Raw genomic sequence first — 27,049 nt, 5'->3', positions numbered from 1 at the left:
AAATTCCCTGTAGCATGTTCAAATAGGTTATGCATTGCTCCTCTTTTTCCACATTCCTATAGATGATACGTGGTGGAATCCTGAACGCCTGGACGAGGACGGCAGACAATACCTGCACTTGCTCACTGGGCTCTTTGAGGTGGTCCTCTGGGGTGCTGATGCCGTTCATTTCAGGGTTCTGATGAAACTTCTCATGAAGGTACATGGTGCACTGCTTTTCTTCCCTTTAAGATAATATTGTAAGTTGTTTTAGTTATGACAGATTATAACAGAAATGAAAGTTCTCTTCAGCTAGGGAAGCATATGTAATAATAAACATGGGCCTTGTAAAGCATTATAATCCTGACACCAAGCGGTAGGTTGAGCAGAGACTAACATGCTGTACCTCTACTAAGTGCTAAGCTCATAATCATGTTTAAGAATCACAGCAGCCCAGTTGGTTTGATTTTTAAATGCTATTTGCAAATGAGAAAACTGAAGTTGAGAGAGGTTATTCAGCGTCCCCAAAGTCACTCAGGAAATTCATGGTGGGTACCAGTTACCTCCATGTTCCCAGCAAGTGATTCTTGTTCTTCTCCACAGCATTTGATATATTTAACATTTGTAACTTCACCTTTGAAGTCTCTTGATGAAGCTTCCCAGACACTACTCTTACTTGGTTTCTATTTAGTGCTGTCTTTTTTGTTAAGTGTTCAAGTGCAAGGTTAGAATGAGTCTTTTGAGTATCACTCTTTATTGACATCTTTTCTAATTGGTTAAAATGCCAAGAGTAGGATAAGTGATTAGACAAGGCACAACATTAAATTATTTGTGTTTTTACAATTGTATATGAGTGATAACAGGATTTGGAACCAACTTGTTTGAGCAAGAATTAAACTTCACTTTTTTTCTTTAAATTAGGTACATTTAGAAGATGTTTTTCAGTTATTCAAGTTCCTTTCTGTTTTGTGGACTTATGGTTCTAGCCTTTCAAATCCACTTAACTATAGTGTGAAGTCAGTGCTGCAGACTCAGGCTCTTTATGTAGGCTGTGCACTGCTCTCCTCTCAGAAGATCCAGTGTAAACAGCAGCTGGCGTCCATGTCATCCCCAGGTATTAAAAGTAGCGTTGATGTGTTCTGTCATGTCTGACTGTTAATGCTTTCTTTGAATGTGGTTTATGTAGTGTGGAAAATTATAACTTATTAAAAAAATATAACTATATATAATTTTTCTAATTCTAAATATTGCATTTAATGTAAGAATGATGTTTACAGAATCTTAACACAAAAAGTTGAATAATAGAAATGGTGGCAGAAATATACGTGAATTCTTAATATACAACTATTAATTTCTTGAACTGCAGCAGCTGTAGTTACAAACGAAAGCCAGATCATCATGATGCAGTTCAGTAATCAACTGACTGCTTATTCAAAAGTCCTTCCTGGATTTATCTCTTTCCTAGGTGTTAGTCATTTTCAGATTCATTGCTCTCTAATGAAACATCTGAAAATAAAATTTATATGTAATTTTGTGTAAAGTAGAATTGCAAGTCCAGCATGGTGATGTACACCTGTAATCCCAGTAAGGTAGGAGGATTGTAGTTTCAAAGCCAGCCTGCCTGGGCAACTTAATAAGACTGTCTCAAAAAAGTAAAAGAGCTAGGTATAGGCTCAGTAGTCAAGCATCCCTAGGTTCAATCCCCACTACCAAAAAAGAAAAAATAGAGTTGCACATTTAACAAAGGTGGAGAATTTTATGAAGTTGATGAATGTGATACTGAAAAGTAGGTTGACTTAACAGAGCTACTGTCAAATAAGGTATCTGGCAGAATTAAACCATAAAAACATGGTTGAAGATGAACAAAATGATTTGGATAATGGATACGGTTACAAATGTTGTATTATTTCATTTTTAAAAATTGGTATCAACATGATTTCTCTTATGGTTTTAGTGGTGACATCTCTACTCATTAATTTGGGAAGCCCTGTTAAAGAAGTCCGTAGGGCTGCCATTCATTGTCTCCAAACTCTCAGTGGAGTGGCGTCAAAGTTTCATTTGGTGATAGATCGTCTGGTTCCTAAAGCAGAGGAGATCACCTCAGATGCCACCTATGTTATTCAGGTAAACTCTTTGGCAAATGAAGTTGTGTGCATGCCTGTGTGTTTTGCACATGAACAAGTTCTCCAATCTTGACATTTTTCTTGGAAGGATTTTGATGAACTAAGTCATTGAATTTATAAACTTATAGGGCAGTAACTACATATCTTTCCACCATTTCTAAAAGATTGTAATTTTATGTATCAATTTTGCTATTCTTTCCTTTGGCTAAAAGACCAGTGTTTAGCTTTTCATAGTAAACTAGCTTTGGGGTATTGATACTCTTTCCAGTTAGTGCTTTAAAGGGAAAAAAGTATAAGCAGCGTCACACTTGGGAAAGAATTTTCCATATTTAGTATGTTTAACCTTTGTAGTTCCTGAACATTTTTTAATCCAATTTTCCTTCTGTTATACTAGGATTTGGCTACTCTATTTGAGGAACTACAGAGAGAGAAGAAACAAAAATCTTATCAAAAGTTGTCTGAAACTTTGAAAAACTTACTTTATTGTCTATATGATTGCCCATCTTATGTTGCAAAAGATTTGATGAGAGTATTTCAGAAAGTCAACAGTGAGGTATGTATGATACACCTATGATCATGTATGAGGAAGACATTTGCAAGACATATGCACTTTCAGAAATGATAATTTTCTTAATAATTTGGGATGAAGAATTGAGGTAGGTGGAATAAAGGATTCAGGATACAAGAAGCATATTTTGGTGTTTCTTTGTGTTTTAAAATTAGTGCATCATCCTTGTCTAATCATTCCTTTGGTTTTTAAGTAGATTTAAAATGCACATGGGAGTGCACTACTGGAAGAACTTTGGTCTGTGTCTATTTTGCAAGTGAAAATTCTCCACAAGGGGATATGTTTGGACATGAGTCGATGGAAATTCCAAACTTGTTTCCTTATTTATTAAATATTATGTGTTTATACATTTTTTCTGGGGGAGGGGAGTCCATAGCTTTTATTATGTTCTCAAGGAAGCTTGTGATACAAAAGAAAGAGAAACACTTGTTTGTATGGTGGTGTGTGTTACGGTCAGCAGAGGAAAAGACCTTCGTTCTGGTTCCAAAACTACCTGACGGATTGCAGACTTTGAGAATTAAAACGGGTAAAATGGAGTGAAGACCATTTGATTATATTTTCTACATATATCAGCTCTGAGTTATCCCTGGTGTAGCTTAGGAGTGGGCAGATATCTTGGCTAAGGACCAGGTAGCAAATACAGTTGGCTATCTTCATCTGTGGGTTTTGCCAACCTCAAATTAAAAATATTTGGGGGAAAAATTGTGTCTGGGTTGAACATGTACAAACTTTTTTCTTGTTGTTTCCTAACCAGAGTATAATAGCTATTTATGTAGCACTTACGTTGTATTAAATATTATGAGTAACCTAGAGGTGATTTAAAGTAAATAGGAGGCTGTGCATTGGTTATATGGAAACACTAGGCTATTTTATATGAGGGGTATCCTGGGATTTGGTTTCTGGGGAGGGTGTGGAACCCATTCCCCAAGGATACTGAGGAACAACTCTGTTTTGGGCTCCGTAGAATCTCTGGTGCAGCTACTCATTTCTGCCACTGTGTCAGCAAATCAGCTATAGTGGGTATGTAAGTAGGTGAGCATGACTGTCAGTAAAGAAAACTTATAAAGGACATCTGTTGAGATTGCCATTGTTTGCCGACCTAGTTATTAAAGCCTTCACATACATAATTTGAATAAACACTTATACCACATTCAGTGTTTGAGGGAAGTGTACAATGTTTTAGCAAATCATAAAATATTTAGTCAGATTTTAGGAACATACATATTTGTTCTGAGCTCCCCTCTGAAGAATGAAGGGCTTCGAACGTTACAGGTGGACCGCCAGAGAAGACCTGATCTTAATTCAGATTAATAGCCTCCTCTGAGTGTTATGATTGTTTTTTGGGGGGGTGGGTAACCAGGGATTGAACTCGGGCACTCAACCACTGAGCCACATCCCCAGCTCTATTTTGTATTTTATTTAGAGACAGGGTCTCCCTAAATTGCTTAGTACCTCACTGTTTTGCTAAGGCTGTCTTTGAACTCTGTGGTACTCCTGTTTCAGCCTCCTGAGCTGGTATGATTTCAGGCAAGTGCCACTGCGCCTGGATATGATTGGGTTTTTATCCTAAGCTCCCAGCCTTCTTACAGGGTGTCTTTGGACATCTTTGTAGTGTGAGGGAAACATCAGCATCACTGTTTACCAATACGTTTTCCAATCTTTAGATGGTGCTTTCTCAGCTCTTGCCAATGGTGGAACAGCTACTGGAAAAGATTGAGAAGGAACCCACTGCTGTCCTGAAAGATGAGGCTATTGTTTTGCATCTCGCTCTGGGAAAATACAATGAATACTCAGCTTCCCTTTTACATAAAGACCCAAAGAGTCTAGATATGTTTTTAAAGGCTGTGCACACAACAAAGGAACTTGACCCAGGAATGTCAACCATTCAGATCACTGCCCTTGAAAAGGTCAGTGACTTTTTGGAATCTAAAGCTTGTTGTGTAATGTAAGTGAATAATAGACTGGTGCATTTTAAAGGCTCCTGATATATTTTATCTACTCTGCAAAACTGAATGTTGCACATGGGTTCTTAAAAAAGAATTGCATTATACATGAGAAATTAAAATGTGAAACAGTTTTTATTGTGAGAGAATAAAGATGCAGATGCCATCTTTGGAGTTTAAGCTTGTTCACTGAACTCAGTTTTTTTTTTTTTTATTGGTTGTTCAAAACATTACAAAGCTCTTGACATATCATATTTCATACATTAGATTCAAGTGGGTTATGAACTCCCATTTTTACCCCAAATACAGATTGCAGAATCACATCGGTTACACATCCACATTTTTATATAATGCCATATTAGTAACTGTTGTATTCTGCTACCTTTCCTATCCTCTACTATCCCCCCTCCCCTCCCCTCCCATCTTCTCTCTCTACCCCATCTACTGTAATTCATTTCTCTCCTTGGTTTTTTTTTTTTTTCCCATTCCCCTCACAACCTCTTATATGTAATTTTGTATAACAATGAGGGTCTCCTTCCATTTCCATGCAATTTCCCTTTTCTCTCCGTTTCCCTCCCACCTCATGTCTCTGTTTAATGTTAATCTTTTCCTCCTGCTCTTCCTCCCTGCTCTGTTCTTAGTTGCTCTCATTATATCAAAGAAGACATTTGGCATTTGTTTTTTAAGGATTGGCTAGCTTCACTTAGCATAATCTGCTCTAGTGCCATCCATTACCCTGCAAATTCCATGATTTTGTCATTTTTTAGTGCTGTGTAATACTCCATTGTGTATAAATGCCACATTTTTTTTATCCATTCATCTTTTGAAGGGCATCTGGATTGGTTCCACAGTCTAGCTATTGTGAATTGTGCTGCTATGAACATCGATGTAGCAGTATCCCTATAGTACGCTCTTTTAAGGTCTTCAGGGAATAGTCCGAGAAGGGCAATAGCTGGGTCAAATGGTGGTTCCATTCCCAGCTTTCCAAGAAATCTCCATACTGCTTTCCAAATTGGCTGCACCAATTTGCAGTCCCACCAGCAATGTACAAGTGTACCCTTTTCCCCACATCCTCGCCAGCACTTGTTGTTGTTTGACTTCATAATGGCTGCCAATCTTACTGGAGTGAGATGGTATCTTAGGGTGGTTTTGATTTGCATTTCTCTGACTGCTAGAGATGGTGATCAGTTTTTTTTTTTTTTCCCCCATCCCTGCTAGATCACAAAGCCATTTTTTGCAGCCATTTCAGATGAAAAAGTTCAGCAGAAGCTTCTGTGCGTGCTATTTGATCTGTTGGTGAATTGTAAGAACTCACATTGTGCTCAGACTGTTGGCAGTGTTTTTAAAGGGGTAAGTTCCAAACTTTATAACTTGTCTGTTGTTTAGTCTTTTCCACGTGACCTCATATTTAACTGTTGTTGAAATACTTATAGTTTTAACAAGGTAGGATGAGTCCATGTGTTGGTTGGATCTTAGTTGCATTAACAGGTGAATTCTGTTTTATTCAAGAAATGAGAAAGAGTAGCTCCCATGTTGATCTGGGTGATGTTATTCCATTTAAATAGTTTTATGCCATGTATCATGGAATTGAAAATTCACTTATTGGTTTCATATGTATGTGGAATCCTAGCTAATAGCAGAATACTACCTGTTTAATTCTGTGTTTTGAATGCATGGAATTAGATAATTAGTATGTGAAGCCCTAGTATCTAGATTTAGCAGTTCTCAAAATTTTAACGTATTCACTTAATTTTTTCTTTTTCTTTGTTGAAGCATTTCATAGTGGACCTCAGAACAACATTTACTATACATTGTTTTAAAAAATGAACAATTTCTTATGACTGTAATGCCATTGTTACACCTGGAAAAATTAATATTAGTTCCTTAATGTCATCTAAATACTCAGTTTATAATCATATTTTTATGGTAGTAACGAAAATACATTTTGGCATTTATCTTCTTTTTAATCAAGATCCAAACATGATGTCATTTAGATATCACAACAATGTTTTCTAAAGAGAGAGATTTCTGGAACTCTCCCATATCTGCAAAATCTTGGGGTATGACTGAATGTGTGTGTCTTAGTTATTCCTTTCTTGTTAATTAGGATATATCAGGCTTTGTACATGGAAACAGTGGGTATGGATGATTCTCTATCTGGTGGCTAGTTTTTCGTTCTAAGGGATGAATATGGAATTGAGTGACACTGGACTAGAGAAGTGGTACAATGTTATAATCAGGGCAAGTGCAGGGTTATAACTTGAGACCCAGGATAAACCCTGCAGAAGCAAGTGCCCTGTAGCAAGAGAACTCAGGTAAAATGAGCATCGAACTGGAACTCATGTTGGCTAGTGCTGGGTTGGTTGCTTTTGGTTTATACCTGCTCCCTCCTTTGCTTCTAATTTTCCTTGGGGTATACAACACAGGAGCATCAGATGGCAGAAGAGTGGGCAGACACAGATCGAGAAAGTCATCCTTCCTCATCAGTTGATGAACTGTTCTCATGGGAGAATGTCTGATTTTAGTCTTAATGCAAACAAATGTGAAGAGAAATTAGAATCACAAATAACACATGTTCAACAGGCTTTGAATACCCCATAGTGCTAATTAAGGTGCTAATTAATTATAGTGCTGGTTGAATTAAGATTTATTGCACAAAGGAGAATCTTACAACATTTTGAAGGGTTATTGAAAGGAAAATGTTAACCCAAATCCCTCTAGCTTCCATTTCAATAGACCGTGGACTAGAGGGTAGATGAAATATTGGAAACATGCCATGTCAACCAAAAATAAGCATGGCCTGAAGCATAAGACAGCTGTACTTCTCATTATAAACATTATTTTGATTACAAAATACACTAGATGAAACACTTCTTTACATTTTTAACAATAAATATATGCCATATAGTGAAATAAGTATATATTGATGCGAGTAGATTTTTTAAGATACCAGAACAATGTATACCTTTAAACAACTACTGGTATGTGGAAAATTTTCAAAAGAAATTGTTAATGGTGTTTGCCTGTGGGGTTTGAGCTGTGCTGTAGACTGGTATAAAGACATAAAAGTGGACATAAATACTTTGATCATATCTCTTTTAATCATTACTTATTCCTCTGATTTCATCATGGTGAATTAATGTTATCAACCATTCTTCCTTCAATATTTCAGATTTCCATTAATGCTGAACAAGTCAGAATAGAACTGGAACCACCAGATAAAGCTAAATCCTTGGGCACAATTCAGCAAACAAGAAGGCAAAAAATGCAGCAGAAGTAAGAGCTACGAGTGTATTAAGAACATGCTCTTGTTCCCAGGCTCTGCATGTTGACACCATTGTGATACCCATCAGTTTGCCATAACTGGGTACAGTAGTTTTTGTTTAGCAGTGATGGTATTTGCGTTTCCAACTTTTTGTCTTCTTTGTTTCCCAGAAAATCACAAGATACAGAATCCATTCAGGAAGTTGGAGGTTCTTACTGGCAAAGAGTAACCCTCATCCTAGAATTATTGCAGCACAAGAAGAAGCTGAAAAGCCCTCAGATATTGATACCAACTCTTTTTAACTTGCTGTCTAGGTAATGACATTTAACTTTGATCTGTGAGTTCTAATAAGTTGCTCATCCCATTTTGCTTAACATTTCTCTTTTCAACACATTGTTTTCTTTAGATAATCTATCCAGTAAAGTAGGTTCAGATTCATAATTTGGAGGATTGTAGAAATGGTTTAAGTACTCGTTGCCAGCCCCTAAATGGATTTCATCCTGTGTCAAGAAGTAAATGGCCACTCACCTTACTGCTGCTTTTTTCTTAACTTTCAGTACTGTATCCAAGTTATTGTGACTTGTATTTAAAGATACAGTGAGACACTGCTTTATTTTTTAAGTGTAGGTAGGTGTAGAGTATGTCACTGAACTGTGGAATGTACTGTTAGGTGAAGAGTAAAGTAATTGTTGCCTCTAAGATTCCAAATAGGATAATGGGAAGTACAATGGAGGAAAGAGAATTTGACATAAGTACCTGTTTATATAAAAAAAAAATTAGGGGCTGGGGTTGTGGCTCAGCGGTAGGAAACTCGCCTAGCACATGTGAGGCCCTGGGTTTGATCCTCAGCACCACATAAAAATAAATAAATAAAATAAAGGTATTAAATTAAAGTTATAAATTTACATCCTATTTATAAACTTTAATATACTATTTTAGTTATTATTTTCTAAACATGTGTTTCTGGACAGTAGTCATTAGTGTGGCAATGAATTAAGCAACTTCTACATTTCCTGTTATTTTTCTTGTGGGTGTCCTAAAGGTGTTTAGAGGCTTTACCACCAGAGCAGGGGAACATGGAATACACCAAGCAATTAATTCTTAGTTGTCTGCTCAACATCTGCCAGAAACTCTCCCCAGATGGTGGAAGGATACCTAAAGGTATGTGCTGGTTGGGTAGAAAATTGACCTACTTTGAGTGCAGATGTATCTGCCACTTATAATTTTTAAATTTCTCACTGCTATAGATGTTGTAGATGAGGAGAAGTTCAATGTGGAATTGATAGTTCAGTGCATCCGCCTTTCAGAGATGCCTCAAACTCATCACCAGGCCCTTTTACTTTTGGGTACCGTTGCTGGAATATTTCCGGTGAGTGTTGATGACTTCAGACTTTAGCTACTTCACATATTTTTCTCCCATGGGAATGTGTTGGCACTTATTGATTGATTTAAATTCATTGGGCTGAAGCTGTTATAGTTAAAGCTTCGTCCCAGGGTTTCATAAACTGACTTCCAGACCACTCACATATAATAGAATCAAGCCTTTATTGAAGCTCACCGGTGGCAGCTGACCAGAACATAAAGCTGTTCCCCTGATCAGCCCCAAACAATTGCAAGGGCACTCCTTATAAGCCTGAAAACCGAAAAAGGGATGTTCAGGGGGTCTAGCCAATGCAAGCAAGCCAGGTTACAAAAGTGGGACAGTGCAGTCAAGCGGAGGGAAGCCTAACCAATCACAGTTAGCCTAGTCACCCCAGTTACAGAAACAGAGCCCCGTTACCCTAGTTACAGAAACAATACCCCATTAGGTAGTTTTGTGTTCTTAAAGGTTTCTATAGCGAAAGGAAAAGAACATCTTGTTCCAGTCATGACTCTTCTGCTTGGCATGGTTGTTTTACAGGATAAAGTCATAAAACAAAATGGAGTCACATTTGCTTCTACTGCCACAAAGCTGGGGGTATAAATCAGTAGTAGAGTACTTGTTAAGCATGCTTGAGGTCCTGGATTTGATCCCTAGTACTGTAACAAACAAACAAAACCAAAAAATAGCTGGGTGTGGTGGTACTTGCCTATAGTCTCAGGAACTCGGGAGGCTTAGGCAGGAAAAACACAAGTTGGAGGCCAGCCTAGGATCCTGTCTCAAAATAAAAATTTAAAAAAGGGCTGGGGATGTGGCTCCGTGGTAGAGCACTAGTTTAGCATGTGTGAGACCCTGGGTTTAATCCCTAGTACTGCAAAATAAGTAAATAAAGCCATTAGACTTTGGGGTCCTTGAGCACTACTGGGACTCCTACCCTGTCTCTTTAAGGATGGGACACTGTGAACTGATTGATCTTGCTAACTAAGCTTTGGTTCTCTTCTTTGGAAAGTGAAATTGGAATAGTAACCTCCTTCCTAACATTGCTGTGAGGACCCTGGTATGTAACTTGTGGTTAGCCCTCAGCCAGTGCCTGTCACACTGTAAGGTAGTGGTACTAGTGTTGTTTGAAAACTAATAGCCAATTAACCATTAATTTTCTAAGGAGGCTTTACCCAGCAACAATAAAGTTAATTTGATTATAACTTACCTCATTTGAAGAAATCACATCCCTTTATAAAGCAAATCATTTAGAGAATTTGACACTCTTTGCATACAGAGCTTTAATCAGAGGGTCTTAATTGAAGGTTCTCCATGAGCTTTAATCTGTTGAAGTCATGTGAAGATCTGTTATGTGGGACTTTTTATTTCTTTGGACAAAAGTCTGTAGCTCTCAGAGGGGTTGCTATGAATGTTTGTATATAAGGTTTTGTGTGGACATGTTTTCATATCTATTGGACACACACCTAGGAGTAGAATTTTTGGGTCATATGGTAACTTGACTTTTTAAGGAACTACTGGGCTGTTTTCCAAAGTGGCTGCACCATTTTATCCACCAATAGTATATGAGAATTCCAGTTTTTCCACATCCTTGCCAGAATTTGTTATTGTCTTTTTTTATCATAGCCATCCTAATAGGTGAGGAAGCATATCTTGGATTTTGATTTTATAATTACCTAGTGACTAATGATATTGAACATCTTTTCATAAGCAAATATGCTTTGCCAATTTGAATATTTTGAAGAAATGTGTTTCATATCTTTTGCCCATTTATTTACTTATTTATTTTATTTTTGTTGGTGCAAGGAATTAAACCCAGGTCCTAAGTATATTCTCTGAGTTACGGCCCCAACCCCTTGCCCATTTTTAAACCAGATTATTTCTGTTTTTATTGGTTAGTTGTAATGAATTATTGGCCTTTGATATGCTTGAAATATAAAATGTTGATAGTTGTGTTTTCTTTCAGGATAAAGTTCTACACAATATCATGTCTATTTTTACATTTATGGGTGCCAATGTCATGCGCCTAGATGACACATACAGTTTTCAAGTTATTAGCAAGACAGTGAAGATGGTTATTCCAGCACTGATTCAGGTAAACTGTCTGAACACCACCATCATCATTATTGCTTCTAGTTTTTTGAATGTTATGTATGATGGGTATTAAAAACCTTTCTGAAGTGCTCAAGTAATTGTTGCTCGTAAGCTGTAGAATGGCAATGCTCAAAATCAGTCTTGGAAATAATTTCCTTTCCAAGATGTGATCAGACAAGCTGCAGCTGGTGTTGCTGTGCTGCATGAGCATCTTAAGGTTGTACTGGCAGAGTTTGGTTTAGAAGATCATGTCAGTTTAACAACTCTCTAGTGTAGATCAGCAGAGATGCTGTGGGAAAAAAGAAAAGGAGCTGTTAGACCTACGGTGGCGATATGTTAGCATGCAATCCAGCCTTTGCCGGACATATTCTGCGAGGGGGGGGGTGTGAATTGCAAAGTGGCCTCTGAGGTGAGAGGGTGTGGTTTCATGCTGGAATTTTCTGCTTCCCAACTTGTTACTATCTTTTCTCATGCTCTTTTTTTTTTTTTTTTTTTTTTTTTAAGAGAGATAATTTTTTAATATTTATTTTTTAGTTTTCGGTGGATACAACATCTTTATTTTATTTTTATGTGGTGCTGAGGATCGAACCCAGCACCCCATGCATGCCACGCGAGCGCGCTACCGCTTGAGCCACATCCCCAGCCCTCTCATGCTCTTTACCATCTCAGGGATGAACAGTCAAACCATCTCCTTTTAATTTTGGCATTAAATTGGTGTTTTCTATGTCTAATAATTTGGCAAATATAGAACACATGCCTAAAAAGAAATATATGTGCATTAATACATGTGCCAAAGAAGTAAATCATAAAGAGTTCAGAATAGGTGAAAATCCGGTGGCCAGGATGAACAAAGTTCCATAAAACGTGGAATTCATATGGGTAGAAAAGCATAGGATTTGCATAGTAAAATGGCAGAGCCATCGGTAGCAAGGAAGAGGCCTTGTGGACATGTGCACAGGGTGTTTAAAGATTGTGACGTAGATTAATTTGATGGAGAAGGGAATTGAAGACAGAAGTAGATGGTCTTGAGATGTTCATTTCAAGTGTTTCTTTATTCTTCATTCTCTTATTCTGAAAGCAACAGGGGGCTTTGGGCCCTTTCTTCTCAGCACCACATAAGTGCGTTGTGTTTGTGCAGTTTTCACAGGTGACCCACACAGACTGGCTGGCTGTGCCACACATTTGGCACTTGTCATTTGCTTCTTCCTCCTCTCTTTCACATGTGCATTTTGTTTCATACAGATCATACATCTCCCTTGGGGCAGAGGTTACATCCTAAATTCTGTATCCCCTCAGGGCCAAATAGTACCTGAGATATGACTGATACTCCTTGACTATTTATTGATAGATCTTTGATTATTAAAATTCTTTTGATAGCTTTTCCAGGGCACATCCAAAAGTCTGGTCTTCTGTACTGCAAGTTTGCTTTCTGTTTTGCAGTCTGATAGTGGAGATTCCACAGAAGTCACAAGAAACGTAGAAGAAATTGTGGTAAAAATCATCAGTGTGTTTGTGGATGCACTGCCGCATGTTCCAGAGCACAGGCGCCTGCCCATCCTTGTTCAGCTTGTTGATACTCTTGGTGCACAGAAATTCCTCTGGGTTCTCCTCGTCTTGCTCTTTGAACAGTACGTCACTAAAACAGTGCTGGTGGCTGCCTGTGGAGAAAAGGTCAGAATGTCGGTGGGGTGGTAAGAAGGAAAATGGTGATGTTTCATGCAGATTTTGTTTAAACTTGGGGCCGGCAATGCTTAATGTGCATTATTTGACAGTGTTTGCCCAGAATCTTTTCTTCCTTCCTCCCTCCCTCGCTCCCCCAGGGGTAACCTACCACTGAGCTATATCCTCAGCCCTTTTATTCTTTATTTTTGAGTAAGGGTTTTACTAAATTGCTGAGGCTGTGATCTTGCCTCAGCCTCTTCGAGTAGCTTGGATTATAGACATACACCACAATACCCAACACCTTTTTAAAAAATGTTTTTGGTATTCTTTAAAATTGCTCTCAGATCTGTGGGCACTTGTAACGTTTCAGTAGCAGCAAGGTATCTTCTGAGGGCAGTTTCCTTTATCTGACAAACAGGTTTAGTGCCATGCTGGGTGGTTCCATTTTAAGCCCAGCAGAGTGAGGCTGTGGAGTAGTGAGACTCCTTCTCTGGAACGTGGCTTTGAAGGCATTTTATCAGGAAGGGGAAGAGCATCCATAACTAAAGACACAGGCCTGGGTGATGGTTTGGATGAACAGGGTCAGAACTCAAGAGGTCCAGGGCTTTGTAAATGGCATCTCAGACATGGATCTGGGAGTAGAGCTAGACCTTATGGAAGTAATGAGGGAAGTTCCTCTGGAAACTGGAGTGCAGACTATCCTGGGACCTTGCCCTCTTCAGTTCTCATGAATGGCCCTTTTACAGAAGGAGCTCGCCAACTTCACTCATCTGGTGATGACCATCAGGAAAGATAGGATGACTTTGCATGCTAAGGGATGTTTTTTGAGCATGTTCCCTTATTTATAGTTATTCATGCTCCATTTGTTAGGTACGGTTCTGTTACTTTTATCCTTTCTCTCCATACAGGATGCTATTTTAGAGGCAGATACTGAATTTTGGATCTCAGTCTGCTGTGAGTTTAGTGTCCAGCATCAGGTACAAAGCTTGATGAGCATCCTCCAGTACTTGGTGAAGCTGCCAGAGGAAAAGGAGGGTAAGTGCAAGTCCAGTATCGCTGCCATCTCCTGCGTGGGAGTAGCAGAGCACGTCAGCCTCACCACCACAGCCCGTCCTTAGCAGGGTTATGGTTTTTTTTTGATTGATTGATTGATTATCTTTAATTTCAGTATGTAATCATGTACTTTCCTGAATCCTATGTGAAAAGGTTAGCAGTTCTGCTCGCCTCACATGTTTTTGTTCTCTGTGCCTTGCTATGCATGTGTTGCCTATGGAATGTCCCCTGTGTCCAGAATGAATTATGTTCAAATGACAGTAAGTTAGCTGTACCTAACAAGATTCCCATTAAATTTGCAAGAAAATAATAAAAATAGGTAGCACAGCAGTGGTACCTGAAGGTTAAAGTTGTCCATGGAACAGTCTTGAGGAGAGTTGGTCGCAGTACTAGTAGGGCTGGCTGAAGGCAGCACTGATGTGGTGATGTGCTCAGTCCTCTGCCTATGCAGCAGAACAGCAGGGTGGACTAGAAGGCAGGACCAAAGGGCTCCCAGGACTGCTCTCTGTGTGGCCAATGTGGACCTTGTCACCAGGTGAGGTTGACTCAGGTTTGTCAGGAGCAGATCAGGAAACAGCCTGGAGAGCTGCGCTTGGTGGCATGGCTGGGGAGGAGTCTTCACTGTGAACCATTCTCTAGAACAATGGGTGGTTTGGTTTGGTTTGTTTTTTTCAGTGCTGGACATTGAACTCAGAGCCTTGCACATGCCAGGCAAGTGCTTCTTCACTGAATTTTATCCCCTGTGTAGTATTGGACAACCTAAGACAGGCACGGTCCCTAAGCCACATGCTTGTTGTTTAATTAAACAGAAGGGGGGAGATGTTGAGAGCCACAGCGGAGTCAGAATGGCGCCTGGCATTTTACCAGAAGGAGTGGTTGAGAGGTGACGCCAGGGAGCCATTAAGATGATGATAATTAAGTTAAGCTGTGTATAATTGCTGTGACTGGATGATGCTGGATTGAAATAGGCTGTGTATTCAGTTGTATATGGACCCCTGGCTGCCTCCCCCTTGAGTTCCCCTTGAGTTCTCACGGAGCCCGGTTGAGGGCGGAGAGAGTTCCCAGGGAGAGCACCAGGGAGAGTTCAGGCAATAAAGTAGTTCCTGTTTGAACCTACAATTGCCTCGTGGCGGCTCGGTTATTTTGTGCCCATCCAGACTGCAGCACCCCTGACCACTGTACTCTCAGCATATTTATACTAAATACATCTGGGTAAGAAATTTTCCATCTAAAGCTTGAAGTTCTAGAACATACATTTTCAGACTTAAAACTGAGCCTTAAGGTTAGTTCATAGGCTCCTTCAGCCTGTGTGGACTGCCATGAAAGAGCTCCTGAGATTTCAGGAGCTCTGTCCAGAACCAGCATCTGAAGGGTTCCTCTGGAGTGTCTGTGCCTCCTGTTTGATTATCTCAGTTATCCTGTTGTTTTGGTTTTTGCCTTCCATATCTCTTCGTATTAAGAACCTTTGGGGTACTTTCTTGGAAGGCACACTTCCACTTCTCACTGATGGAGAGAAGAAGAGCTATGTGTCGTAACTCTAGTTTTTCCTTTCTGAAATTGCATCCTATTCGCCCTGCTGTACTTGAGTTCAGTATGCCAAGCAGTCAGATTGAAGATAAGTGAGGTCACTAGTTTTGTTGTTGTTTTTCAGAAACCATTCCCAAGGCAGTATCTAACAAGGCCCAAGAAGAAATGCTCCAGATTTTTAACGTCGACACCCACACTAGCAAGCAGTTGCGGCATTTTAAATTTCTGTCAGTGTCCTTCATGGCCCAGCTCCTGGCTTCCAGTAGTTTTCTCAAAAAGGTGATGTGTTTGAATGAGTTTATGATAAAATTCTCCTGCTATTTCTAAGGAAACTGAGTTTTTTAAATTAAAATTTATCTTTTTGGTTGTAGTTGAACACAGTACCTTTATTTATATATTTTTATGTGGTGATGGGGATCGAACCCAGGGGTATGCCTTCAAAGATAATAGAAAAAGTATTACACTTCACCATAAAAAACTGTTATACACTCTACCAAGGGTGAGTGTATAAGCCCTGTGAACATGTGATTTCATTCTCAAGAGCTATATTCCCAGCACAGGGTATAAACATGTGGACCAGCAGCCGTTTCCAAGAATATTTGCAATAGGGCTGGGGCTGGGGCTCAGTGGTGGAGCACTTGCCTAGCATGTATGAGGCACTGGGTTCGATTCTCAGCACCACATATAAATAAATAAAAATAATAAAGGTATATTGACAACTAAAATATTTTTAAAAATAAAGAATGTTTACAGTAGCATTGTTCTCGGCAGCTGAACTGGTAGCAACCTAGGTGTCTGCCTGTGGAGTGGGTAAACGGGTGTGGTCACACGGGAGCATAGATGGACAACATAGCCATCTGGGAATCTGAAGCAGTATGACTAGAAAGAGGACAGGCACAAAAGAATGTGTATCCTGGTTTCATTATATAAAATTATAAACAGACAAAATAAGTTTGTGGTTTTAGAAGATAAGACAGTGGCATCTTGGGGAGGAGGATAGGGGACCACAGCTGTCTATAATGTTTAACTTCTCCACTGATTCTGTATGAATTAGCCAAGTTGGCATTCCATTAAATTAGGTAGTGGACAAGTGAGTATTGCTCATCTACTGTATTTTCCTGATTCTTTTTATCAAATTTTCCAGATATAACAGAATATAAGAAAATCAGAGTTAAACACAGTCTACAGTGAGGGTGCTCTGAACCTGATTAAATTGTAATGTCAGAAAATTTAAGCATGGTGTCTGTGTGTGTACTCCTGAGTTTTATTGAACCTAATTCAAATGACATTATTGTTATCCATGCTGTTTTCTAATGGAGCTTTCTTTAAAATGTAGGTGGTTGAAGGTGGTGGTCCTCAAATTTTTAAAGGACTTGAACAGAGGTATGTTTGTCTTTATTCACTTTTTATATGGAAATAATTTCAAACTGGAAGACTAGAACAGGAACTCATGCACTCTTTATAGCAGGTTGACCATGGACATTTTATGCCACATTTAATTTATCATTCTCTCTGCATACATTTTTGTCTTTGAACTCTTTGAAACTAAGTCATATATATTATGCTTCTTTCCCTTAGTGTGTATTTCCTAAGAATCTGAGATATTGTTATAAAACCCGTGACACAGTTACCAAGGCCCAGAGCCAGAGTTAGGGTGTCCTTCTAGATAGAGACCTCTGTTTATTTCTTAGTGGGATTTCTCTATGACAGTAATCCCTACTTTCTTTTCCTTCCATGTCATTTTTAAAATAATTCAGTACAAAATTTTAAGTATCTTTTTCCATTGAGGCATTCTGCATGGGATAGAGACATGTGAGTTCTGTAAATGCCTTCAGCTGCTGTTTGTTGGTTGTGTCTCCTGTGCCTTATAGGTTGCTAGAAACTATTCTTGGCTATATCAACGCTGTAGCACAGTCCATGGAAAAAAACGCAGACAAACTAACTGTGAAGTTTTGGCGAGCACTCCTTAGCAAAGCTTATGACATGTTAGATAAGGTAGGTTATCATTTTTCCCCGTAAGTATTGAGTTGTGTCACTGGTTTTTAAGTCATTACAAAATTATTTGACTTGAAGTTTTACTTTAAGAATGAATTTAGCAATACCTTTTATTAATATAGTGAATCTCAGATTGTTCCTGAAAAGACTCTTGATGACTAGAAATAAACTCTTCTGGGAAAAAATGCCACCTTACCCAATTATATGAACATGTGCCTCCATAGAATATTTTAAATAGTTGCGTGACAAATAATGTTCCACCTTATTCAGATAGAAAAAAATTAAAATATGTATATTAGGTAAAACATTGGTTTTGAAATTAGGGTCATTGTTCAAATTTAGCTAAATTATTTGGCTACATGGTTTAGAGCAGTTCACTCATTCTTAGCATTAGGATTTTTGTTTTGTTTTAGTTAATTAATTGAGTAATACTAGTCCTAGTAGAACGGTTAGTGCAAAAATTGCACAAGTGTGTGTGAAAATGCCTCATGCCCAGAGATATGCAGTAAATAGAAGTTTCATTTGGTTGATCTTTGTCAGGTTTTTTGATTGTTAAATGTAATCTTCCCTATAGGTTAATGCCTTGCTGTCCACAGAAACCTTCATTACTGTGATTAGGGGGCTGGTGGGCAATCCACTGCCATCTGTTCGCCGCAAGGCATTGGATCTTTTGAACAACAAGCTACAGCAGAATACATCCTGGAAGAGGAAAACGGTGAGTGAAGCCATATTACAGACATGTATAGTTTTCCTTGCTTTATTAAAGAGCGGCATTTAACTCCCTGAAGTTTCCCCAGGGTGCTATTTAACATTGTATTGTATATGTATTTAAAAATGTGATAGTCGAGTAGTGACACAGGTGTGTTGCAGAGCTCTTAGAACAGAATTCAGACTAAGGGAATTATTGCTTGATAGGGACCACACACTGCCTTAGCTTTAGCATAATTTTAATCCTTTCCCCCTGGGGTGCTTTATATGAATCAGGTTGGTGAGAGCACATGTATTTGCTTAGCAGTAAAGAAAGCAGATGGGGAAACCATTGCTTTGAGTATAGTCAAGAGGCGGGGCCCTCAGTCAGATTTTCATTGAGAGTGTCTCAGGCTGTGAAGATGCAAAATGAACTAAAGATTTTAAGCTTTAACTATTTGAGAACTGTGACTTCTTCTTCAGGTTTACCGCTTTCTAAAACTGGTTCCAGTCCTTTTGGCCATTGTGCAGCGTAAGAAAAAGGAAGGGGAAGAACAAGCCATAAACAGACAGACGGCTCTGTACACCCTGAAGCTTTTATGCAAGAATTTTGGTGCAGAAAATCCAGAATATTTTGTGCCAGTGCTGAACACTGCGGTAAAACTGATTGCTCCAGAAAGAAAGGAAGACAAGAATGTCGTGGGAAGTTCCCTTCTGTGCATAGCAGAGGTGGCCTCCACCCTGGAAGCACTGGCCATTCCTCAGCTTCCCAGGTATGCCACTGGAGACTTGGCACAGGAACTAGTACAGTTTTTTTGGCTTGAGTAGAAATTACATAAAGTAGATTTGTTAAAGAGTTGATCTTTTCTTCAAACTGAAAAATACAACATTGCCATTTAGCTTCAGATGCTTTGTGATATTACTTGTCCCCCCCCATTCTTTCTCCCTTTTGAGCAATTGTGGCTAGAAAGCAGGGTGAATCTCACAGAGAAGTGGGTCAGAGCACCCTGCATGGGGTTGGACATGCCTGACTGTCTGTGGCTCTGACTGGAACTGGCTGCTAGAGCTCTGGTATCTGTAAAACAGAGGCATGCCTATCCACCCAATAGGGCCTCCGCAGGACAGGGCTTGCCAGAGTTTTTGTACAGTCCTGACACAGCAGTGCATGTTCAATAATGGAAAGAGAGTGTTGTGTTAACAGTTACTCTTGTACTGTTCACAATAGGAGATTTCTTGTACTTCAGTCACATGAAGTATGTAGTCAGTGTTTTGTGATCTGTGGGATATGTGGTGACATAATGGGCACAGTTTGGGTTTTTCCTTATTGTCCCTTACTTCATCCTCCAGTCTGTGTTTTCTGTTTGGAATTCTCTAAGAAGCTTGCTTTCTCCTTTTAGCCTGATGCCATCGTTGCTGGCAGCAGTGCAGAGTACCAGCGAGCTGGTCTGCAGCGAGGTCTGCCTGCTCAGTGCCCTGGCCGCCCTGCATAAGGTTGTTGAGACTCTGCCACACTTCATTAGCCCCTACCTGAAAGGCATTCTGTCTCAGGTGAGCTGTAGTGACTGAAATGCTCTGTAGTGTGGTGGAGAGCAGAGGATTGCCACTTAAATCATTGTTATTGGTTCCTTTTCAGTGTCACCTCTGTTTCTCTTCCATCGTCCTTTCTGCTTCATCATGAAGCTGACCAGAATCACTATTTATGGGGCTCTTCTCTCTCGCTCTTTTTTTTTTTTTTTAACTGTGCAGGATGTATTTTATTGGTCTTTTTCACTCTGTGAGGCCTTGGGAGTTGGGAGGTAGAGCTGCCTATTATAATTCTTGTGGAAACTGGTGTGTCCTATTTGTTTCTGCTGTGAAACTCTTAATCCTAAGTAATTTTGCATAGTGGAATTCCTATAGCAACCTTACAGGTTGTTAGGTACCTGTGAACACACTGGGCAAATGGCTTTTCTGATCAAAAGTGCCCTAGAATATTGACCTCTTTCTTGTTCCTCTGATTATTGCTGTTCTATCATGTTGGTCATTTGCCATTTATGAGGTTAGGAACCTTAATGACCATGGTGTACATGAGTTAACCAATTCTCATACTGTGCTGTCAGGGCTTGAAAATAGACTTCAGGAGCTGCAGGTGTAGCTCAGTGATAGAGCACTTACGTAGCATGTGTTGAGTCCCTGGGTTCCCTCCAGCACTTCAACAAATGAATAAACAAAAAACATAGCTACTGCACAGAAGGGGCCTAGGTTGTGAGGAGCTATCTTGATTTTTTTAGCAAAAAAGAACCAGGCTTTTCCCCATGTCCCAGATTTCTGTCTAAGAAGATTATCAGTCTGGGTTCTCAGAGTTTTGCATTTGCTGTTTACCTTCATCCCTGGCCCCTGCTAATAACAAGGCATCTGCCCAGTGTTACCTACAGATGCTCAGAGCTGGCACTCAAAGGAATTCTGTGCATGGTTGAAGTAACAACATTTCCCAAACCCTGGCATTTGAATTTACCACATGTCATCACTGAGCCTTCTGTATGAGTGTGGTTGTCAACACAGAGCCATCATGGCCTCAGTTGCTATTTTTTATATTCCCATAGGTGATTCATTTGGAGAAAATCACTAGTGAACTGGGATCTGCCTCACAGGCTAATGTCCGTCTCACATCTCTTAAAAAGACACTGGCCACCAGGCTGTCACCTCGAGTCTTATTGCCCGCCATCAGCAAAACCTACAAGCAGATTGCAAGGAACTGGGAGGTAAGATCATTTGGGTACTGGACTCTGGAGAAGGAAGAGGTGGTACTGAAATGTTTTAAGTTTCCACTTGAGGAATTCCCGAGTTCTAGGAATAAAAGTGATACCTCTCTTTGCTGTTTGTGGTAGAATAACATGGGCCCATTCATGAGCATCTTGCAAGAGCACATTGGGGTGATGAAGAAGGAAGAGCTCACCTCCTATCAGTCTCAGCTGACTGCCTTCTTCCTAGAGGCCCTGGACTTCCGGGCACAACACTCAGAGGTGAGCTGGTCTCTGCTCTCTCACAGTCCTAGGGTTTTCATTTCTCTGTTGCAAGGAAAATCTCACTATGCAAATAGTCATACTTGCCAAATAATTTAAAAGTCAGTACCCTGGCTAATCATCAGCTCTTCCATTTTCAGGATGATCTCGAGGAAATTGGGAAAACAGAAGGTTGCATCATTGACTGTCTGGTGGCCATGATTGTGAAACTCTCTGAGGTTACATTCAGACCCCTATTTTTCAAGGTGAGGCTTCCTTCCTCTTCTTCCCTTTCCTTCTCAGATACACGTGAAGGCATGAGTAGAAGCAGCTAATCTTCTGTTGTGGTTTTAGCTGTTTGATTGGGCCAAAACAGAAGATGCCCCAAAGGACAGGCTGTTGACATTTTACAACCTGGCAGACTGCATTGCTGGGAAGCTGAAGGGGCTTTTTACTCTGTTTGCCGGCCACTTGGTGAAACCTTTTGCTGACACCTTGAACCAGGTGAACATCTCTAAAACAGGTTGGTGGCTCCTTCACTTCGGTCCACATCCTTGTCCTGCATACCATAGTGTAAGACACGGCTTTGAAGGCTCTAGAGTTCTTGGCTAAGGAAGATAAGTTTTTACTTCATTGTTATGAGCCATTGAAGTGATTGTTTTACCATTATGGAATAGTGTTATTTGGCCCAGAAGAAAGAATAAAATAAAGGCATTATTACGAGTCATTGGAAGTAACTGTAAAAATCATTAAAATTGGGGAGAGTTTAGAAGTAGAGCACTTGCCTAGAATGCATCAGGCCCTATGTTAAACCCCCAACAACCCCTTCCAAAAAAGAGGGAGAAAATTAAAATTAAGATTCTTCTATTCTTTGGTGCCAATAAGCAATCGAAGGTGACAGTTGAGGTAACTTGCCAAACTGAGCGTGAGTCAGTCTTTACTCCAAGATGGTTTCTCCACTTCTGAAAAACCATTCATTTGATTCTGATCCACATTCATGCTGATTATGATTCTAGATGGTTTTGTAAATACTCTTCTGATTGTAATTATGTTGATGGTGATTCACATTTAAACCTGGGGGATTAAACTGTGAAATTCTCTTGGTTTTCGTTTAGTCTTTTTCATTTTTACTCTTTCCTTGTCTACAGATGAAGCGTTTTTTGACTCGGAACACGACCCTGAGAAATGCTGCTTGCTGTTGCAGTTTATCCTGAGCTGTCTGTATAAAATCTTCCTTTTCGACACCCAGCATTTCATTAGTAAAGAGAGAGCAGAAGCCCTGATGATGCCTCTGGTGGATCAGGTAACTGCAGAACTGGCCTGTTAGCTGAGGAGGCTGCCACCTGTCAAGTTTCTGCAGGTTTATATTCACCAAATAGAAGCTTGTAGGGCTTTTTTTAAAAGGTTGTTTGTTTTTGTTGTTGTTGTTGTTTTGGTGGGGGAGTCTTTTTTATGACATTTCAAAGTTGATGTTTCGTGGGTCTTCATTGTGCAGTGTTTCTTTTTAATTGTTCAGAAAAAACACCTTCCCATGGTTACTTAACATTAAAAATTGTGTTGACTGACAGGCATGATGGTGTATGCCTGTAATCCCCAGTGACTTGGGAGACTGAGGCAGGAGGATCAAATGTTTGAGGCCAACCTGGGCAACTTACTGAGATCCTGTCTCAAAATAAAGTTCAGAAGGCTATGGGGAATGTAGCTCATTGGTAGAACACCCCTGGGTTCAATCTCCAGTACCAAAAAAAAAATGTGTTAGCCATTTAATGGCTTTTTCAGAGGTGTGAGGGTGTGGCTGCCCTTGCAGGAAAGCTATCCAAGGTTTTCTTCTGGGAGGAGAAAGCTGGTGCTGAGGGTTGTGAGACTGAGTTCCAGAAGATAGGAAACTTGCTGTAGAAAGTTAAGATTATAAGATACCAGATACCATTCTAGAGCAGGCATTTTCCAGTAGAAGGAAAATGAGACTTGATGCTCAGTCCTTGCCCCACTCTTCACAGCTGGAAAACAGGCTTGGAGGAGAGGAGAGGTTCCAGGAGCGGGTGACGAAGCACCTGATTCCCTGCATTGCACAGTTCTCAGTGGCCATGGCAGATGACTCTCTGTGGAAACCCCTGAACTATCAGATTCTGCTGAAGACAAGAGACTCCTCACCCAAGGTTAGGGGCTGTGGGCAACAAGCTCTGCAGCTGCACATTCCCCATGATGCCAGCAGCGCTGATGTAGGGTCATGGGCCTTAGGATCTGGGCCTGGAGCGGGGGACAGTGTAGTTTGTCTTCTGGTACCCAGGGTCTGGTCTGCTGTGCTGGGTGGAAATTGAAGCCTAGAAACTTTACTTTTACTGATAGGCGTCCTCCCCAGGTGTGGTAGGCATGAGCACCAAAATATTTTTTAGGTATTTTAAATTCTTGAACAGCAAGACTTAAATATCTGTGTTTTTAAAATGTCATTGTACTCTTGAGATAAATGCTTTCAGTTTGTCCGTAGAATACTCCTTTGAGTTAAAGCAGTAGATGTATTGTATAGTATCTCTTCTGTGTAGATTAGGCTTACAGTTCTCTTGGGCAAGTGTTGGCAACAGAAACAGGATGACATGGACAGGTGGAGTGGCGTTAAAATGCCCTGTGGAAACTTTCAAACATTTTAGAAATGAATAGCCATTTCTCAAATTGATTACCATACAGACCTTCACTGGATAAATCAGACCGAAGCAGACTTCTATTAATAGGATTTGTTCAGATTTTTAACGTCTGTTAATTAGAAAGTGAACATAAGGAACCTGTTGTGATGGACCCTTAAATCTTAAGTCACAGATTACATACATTGCAGCATCAGATTTACTTTAATTTTGATTGCACAAAACAAAAAATGCTGACTAAATATAGTTAGTTATGAGTTATTTCAAACTGGAATGGTATTATAATAATACCTGGTGACTTCGTCCATTCCTTGTCATAGACAAGGTGTATGAGAAGCACCCAAACTATTTCTTTTTCTTTTTTTAATTTCAGAAGTAGGACATTGTGACCCTGTGTTTTATTAATAGATGAGAGTGTAATCCATGTGGGTGCTCTGGCCCCTCTCACAATGCAGTGGTGATTGCAGCTAGTGATTGTGGGTGAGTTCACTTGCCAGAGAAGGCAAGACTCTTCATTGCCAGGTTGGCATCATCTCAGGCAGCCCAGCAAGCTGGAGAACTCCAAAGCAATTAAATTTGGTGACATGCCGGGTATGGTGGTGAATGTCTATAATCCCAGCAACTTGGGAGGCTGAGGCAGGAGGGCGAATTCAAAGCCGGCCTCAGCAACTGCAAGGCACTAGGCAACTCAGCACACCCTGTCTCTAAATAAAATACAAAATAGGTCTGGGGATGTGGCGCAGTGGTTTAATGCCCGAGTTCAGTCCCCAGTACCCTTCCCCTCCAGATGGTGACACACTTGAGCTTGCAAGTAGCATTTTATTATTTCTTACAGAAAAATATTATAAAAAGACATTTACAATAGTGTTAAAACAGAGTTCTAAAAACTGATTTGTACAATTACCCATATTTAAAACAGACCCCAAGTGTTAAACTGGTAATCTTAAGATGAAAGTTGAATAATATTAATGCATAATAATGAAGTAAAATAAATGCAAAATAAGACTTAGTTTGAAAAGAGTTTGTCTCAAGTCAGAACAGATCTTAATGTAGTAAAATAGTAGTGAACAATAAATAAAACCATTTTTTTGTTCTTTTTTTATTCCTGTCCAGGTCCGGTTTGCTGCCTTGATTACTGTGGTAGCCCTGGCTGAAAAGCTGAAGGAAAATTATATCATTTTACTACCAGAATCCATTCCTTTCTTAGCAGAATTGATGGAAGGTAGGTCCCAAACTGTTACTAAATATTACAGTAAGATTCTGTGGAAACATGCCCAATGCTGATAGAGATTTGGATGTATGGTTAGCAGGGGTCCAGTCCTCCACCTCGCTCCCAGGTGAGAGTATGGGCTAATGGCAGCCACTACCTCTCACTCATGCTATTTCTATTTACAGGACTTCTCACTGTCTTTACCCTTCTTTGTGCTCAGACAGACTACAGTATTGTTTATCATTAATCTCATACATTTATATGGCTGAATATTTGGTCTCGAGTTGTGGAGTTAATGTATCAAAACCTCTAGTGCCGTTAGGGATGTGTTGGAGGGACTGGGGTTGTGGCTCATGGTATAGCACTTGCCTCACACGTGCAAGGCCCTGGGCTCGATCCTCAGCACCACATGTAAATAAACTAATAAAGGTATTGTGTCCACCTACAACTAAAAGAATATTTAAAAAAAAAAAGGATGAATTGGAATGTCCATTTGAGTGGTGACTGGCACTTGGTGCTCAGTATTAAGATGCTCTACACAGATGATCTTCAGTTCTCATGTGGGGTAAAGAATTGTTCCTATTTTACAAAGGAAGAAACTAGAGGCTTGTAAGGACCCTAAGTAGTTTGATGGTGGAAACAAAGCCAGTGTGACAGGTGGAACTGGTTTATGCAGCCAGGTTTGTCCCAGCTGGAGCTCATACCCTTGTGTGTTGTACCCCTCCCTCACAGCCCTTTCTGTTAAGCAGGGATGCTGGGCAAGGGGACCGGTACTTGCACAGTGATTCGCTGCTTCTCATAAGCAGAAGAGCATCTTGCTCTGTGACTTGCCCCTGGAGAGGGGTTGTGTGAGCTTCTAAGAGCAGCATTTCCTTGAGTTTTGGGTCTGGGAGTGCCTGCTCTACTCCCAGGCTCTGTTCTGTTGAGCAGCCAGGCACTCTCTAGGAGGGAGGCAAGGCAGAGGAGAGTGCACCATGTGCCCTGGGTCACCCCTGCGCTTCTTCCACTCTGAGGGAACAACTGCTAGATAACACAGGACGTTGAAAATTAGGCTGATAACTGAGGCGGGATGACAAATGGACCCAGATTTTAATTTTGATATTTCATTTTTTTAGATGAATGTGAGGAAGTAGAACACCAGTGCCAAAAGACCATTCAGCAACTGGAAGTCATGCTGGGGGAGCCGCTCCAGAGCTACTTCTGAAACTTCCCTTGGTTTTTAAAACTGTGTTCAGAGTTCATATTTTTATTTTGGGGTGTTTGGTGCCATGTTACTTTTGGTGCTTTCACACCTACTGGGACTACTTAAAGACCTTACTGACTGCTTTGCCAAGTCCGCGCCTGGCCTATGCTGCCACATGAGCTTCCCCCCCAGCTGTATAGTTGTTAAGAGTAAATGATTTATGATGTAAGCACTTGTAGTCTTTGAATGGAGTTACTCTGACTTGCGTGTTTGACTTCAGCACCCAAAGCTGACAGCTCCCTTAGACCTGGAAGCCCTTACTGTTCAGCATAGCTGTGTCTCCCTGCTAGAGATTCACTCACACAATTCTGTGTTCAACAGGAATATTTGGATGAAAGCCAGTTTGGGCAGACTGACAATGCAGCCTTCATTTCTGTATGTGTCCATGTAGGGAAGCACTTCTAAATGCATTTTACACTCAATGACTATGATTGCCTCCTGAATCCTTTAACCCTTTTGGGGTAGGGGTGGGGAGGCAGCAACACCATGTTTATAAAACACCCCACATCTGGCGGGTCACACAGGAAGGACCCAGACATACTAGATGGCATGAGGGAGGGAGCCCCCTCCACAGTTAAAGCACACCAGCTTTCCTTTGGTGGTTAACTCAGAAAACAGCAGCACATTTTTTCCAGGCTTTGAAGTTTGCTGTCTCTAGTGCTGTGTCATGGTGAAGCTGGAAGGTAAACACTGAGCTAAAATCAAACAAATCTGCCTTCTGTTTAT

At 40.2% G+C, this 27,049-nt stretch overlaps 1 protein-coding gene across 1 annotated transcript in view; it reads left to right on the top strand.

The window, feature by feature from the left end:
• The window catches only part of Heatr1 (HEAT repeat containing 1), a 45,047-nt gene extending 18,555 nt beyond the window's left edge, over positions 1-26,492 (top strand). The window contains exons 20-46 of the mRNA XM_027948054.3: positions 63-199; positions 901-1,093; positions 1,934-2,103; positions 2,497-2,655; positions 4,335-4,577; positions 5,832-5,963; positions 7,786-7,889; positions 8,049-8,192; positions 8,921-9,039; positions 9,126-9,247; positions 11,202-11,330; positions 12,770-13,000; positions 13,900-14,026; positions 15,696-15,850; positions 16,908-16,954; positions 17,443-17,566; positions 18,141-18,281; positions 18,737-19,026; positions 19,651-19,801; positions 20,836-20,994; positions 21,121-21,255; positions 21,396-21,500; positions 21,589-21,757; positions 22,383-22,537; positions 23,232-23,390; positions 24,984-25,092; positions 26,196-26,492. Coding sequence (XP_027803855.2) covers positions 63-199; positions 901-1,093; positions 1,934-2,103; positions 2,497-2,655; positions 4,335-4,577; positions 5,832-5,963; positions 7,786-7,889; positions 8,049-8,192; positions 8,921-9,039; positions 9,126-9,247; positions 11,202-11,330; positions 12,770-13,000; positions 13,900-14,026; positions 15,696-15,850; positions 16,908-16,954; positions 17,443-17,566; positions 18,141-18,281; positions 18,737-19,026; positions 19,651-19,801; positions 20,836-20,994; positions 21,121-21,255; positions 21,396-21,500; positions 21,589-21,757; positions 22,383-22,537; positions 23,232-23,390; positions 24,984-25,092; positions 26,196-26,284 — 3,998 coding nt within the window. The 3' untranslated portion in view covers positions 26,285-26,492. The remainder of the gene's footprint in view (positions 1-62; positions 200-900; positions 1,094-1,933; positions 2,104-2,496; positions 2,656-4,334; positions 4,578-5,831; positions 5,964-7,785; positions 7,890-8,048; positions 8,193-8,920; positions 9,040-9,125; positions 9,248-11,201; positions 11,331-12,769; positions 13,001-13,899; positions 14,027-15,695; positions 15,851-16,907; positions 16,955-17,442; positions 17,567-18,140; positions 18,282-18,736; positions 19,027-19,650; positions 19,802-20,835; positions 20,995-21,120; positions 21,256-21,395; positions 21,501-21,588; positions 21,758-22,382; positions 22,538-23,231; positions 23,391-24,983; positions 25,093-26,195) is intronic.
• Positions 26,493-27,049: the final 557 nt, after the last annotated feature.

The sequence above is a fragment of the Marmota flaviventris genome, chromosome 12, assembly GCF_047511675.1.
Source record: "Marmota flaviventris isolate mMarFla1 chromosome 12, mMarFla1.hap1, whole genome shotgun sequence".
Classification (NCBI taxonomy): domain Eukaryota; kingdom Metazoa; phylum Chordata; class Mammalia; order Rodentia; family Sciuridae; genus Marmota; species Marmota flaviventris.
This window is presented reverse-complemented; position numbering and strand designations above follow the sequence as displayed.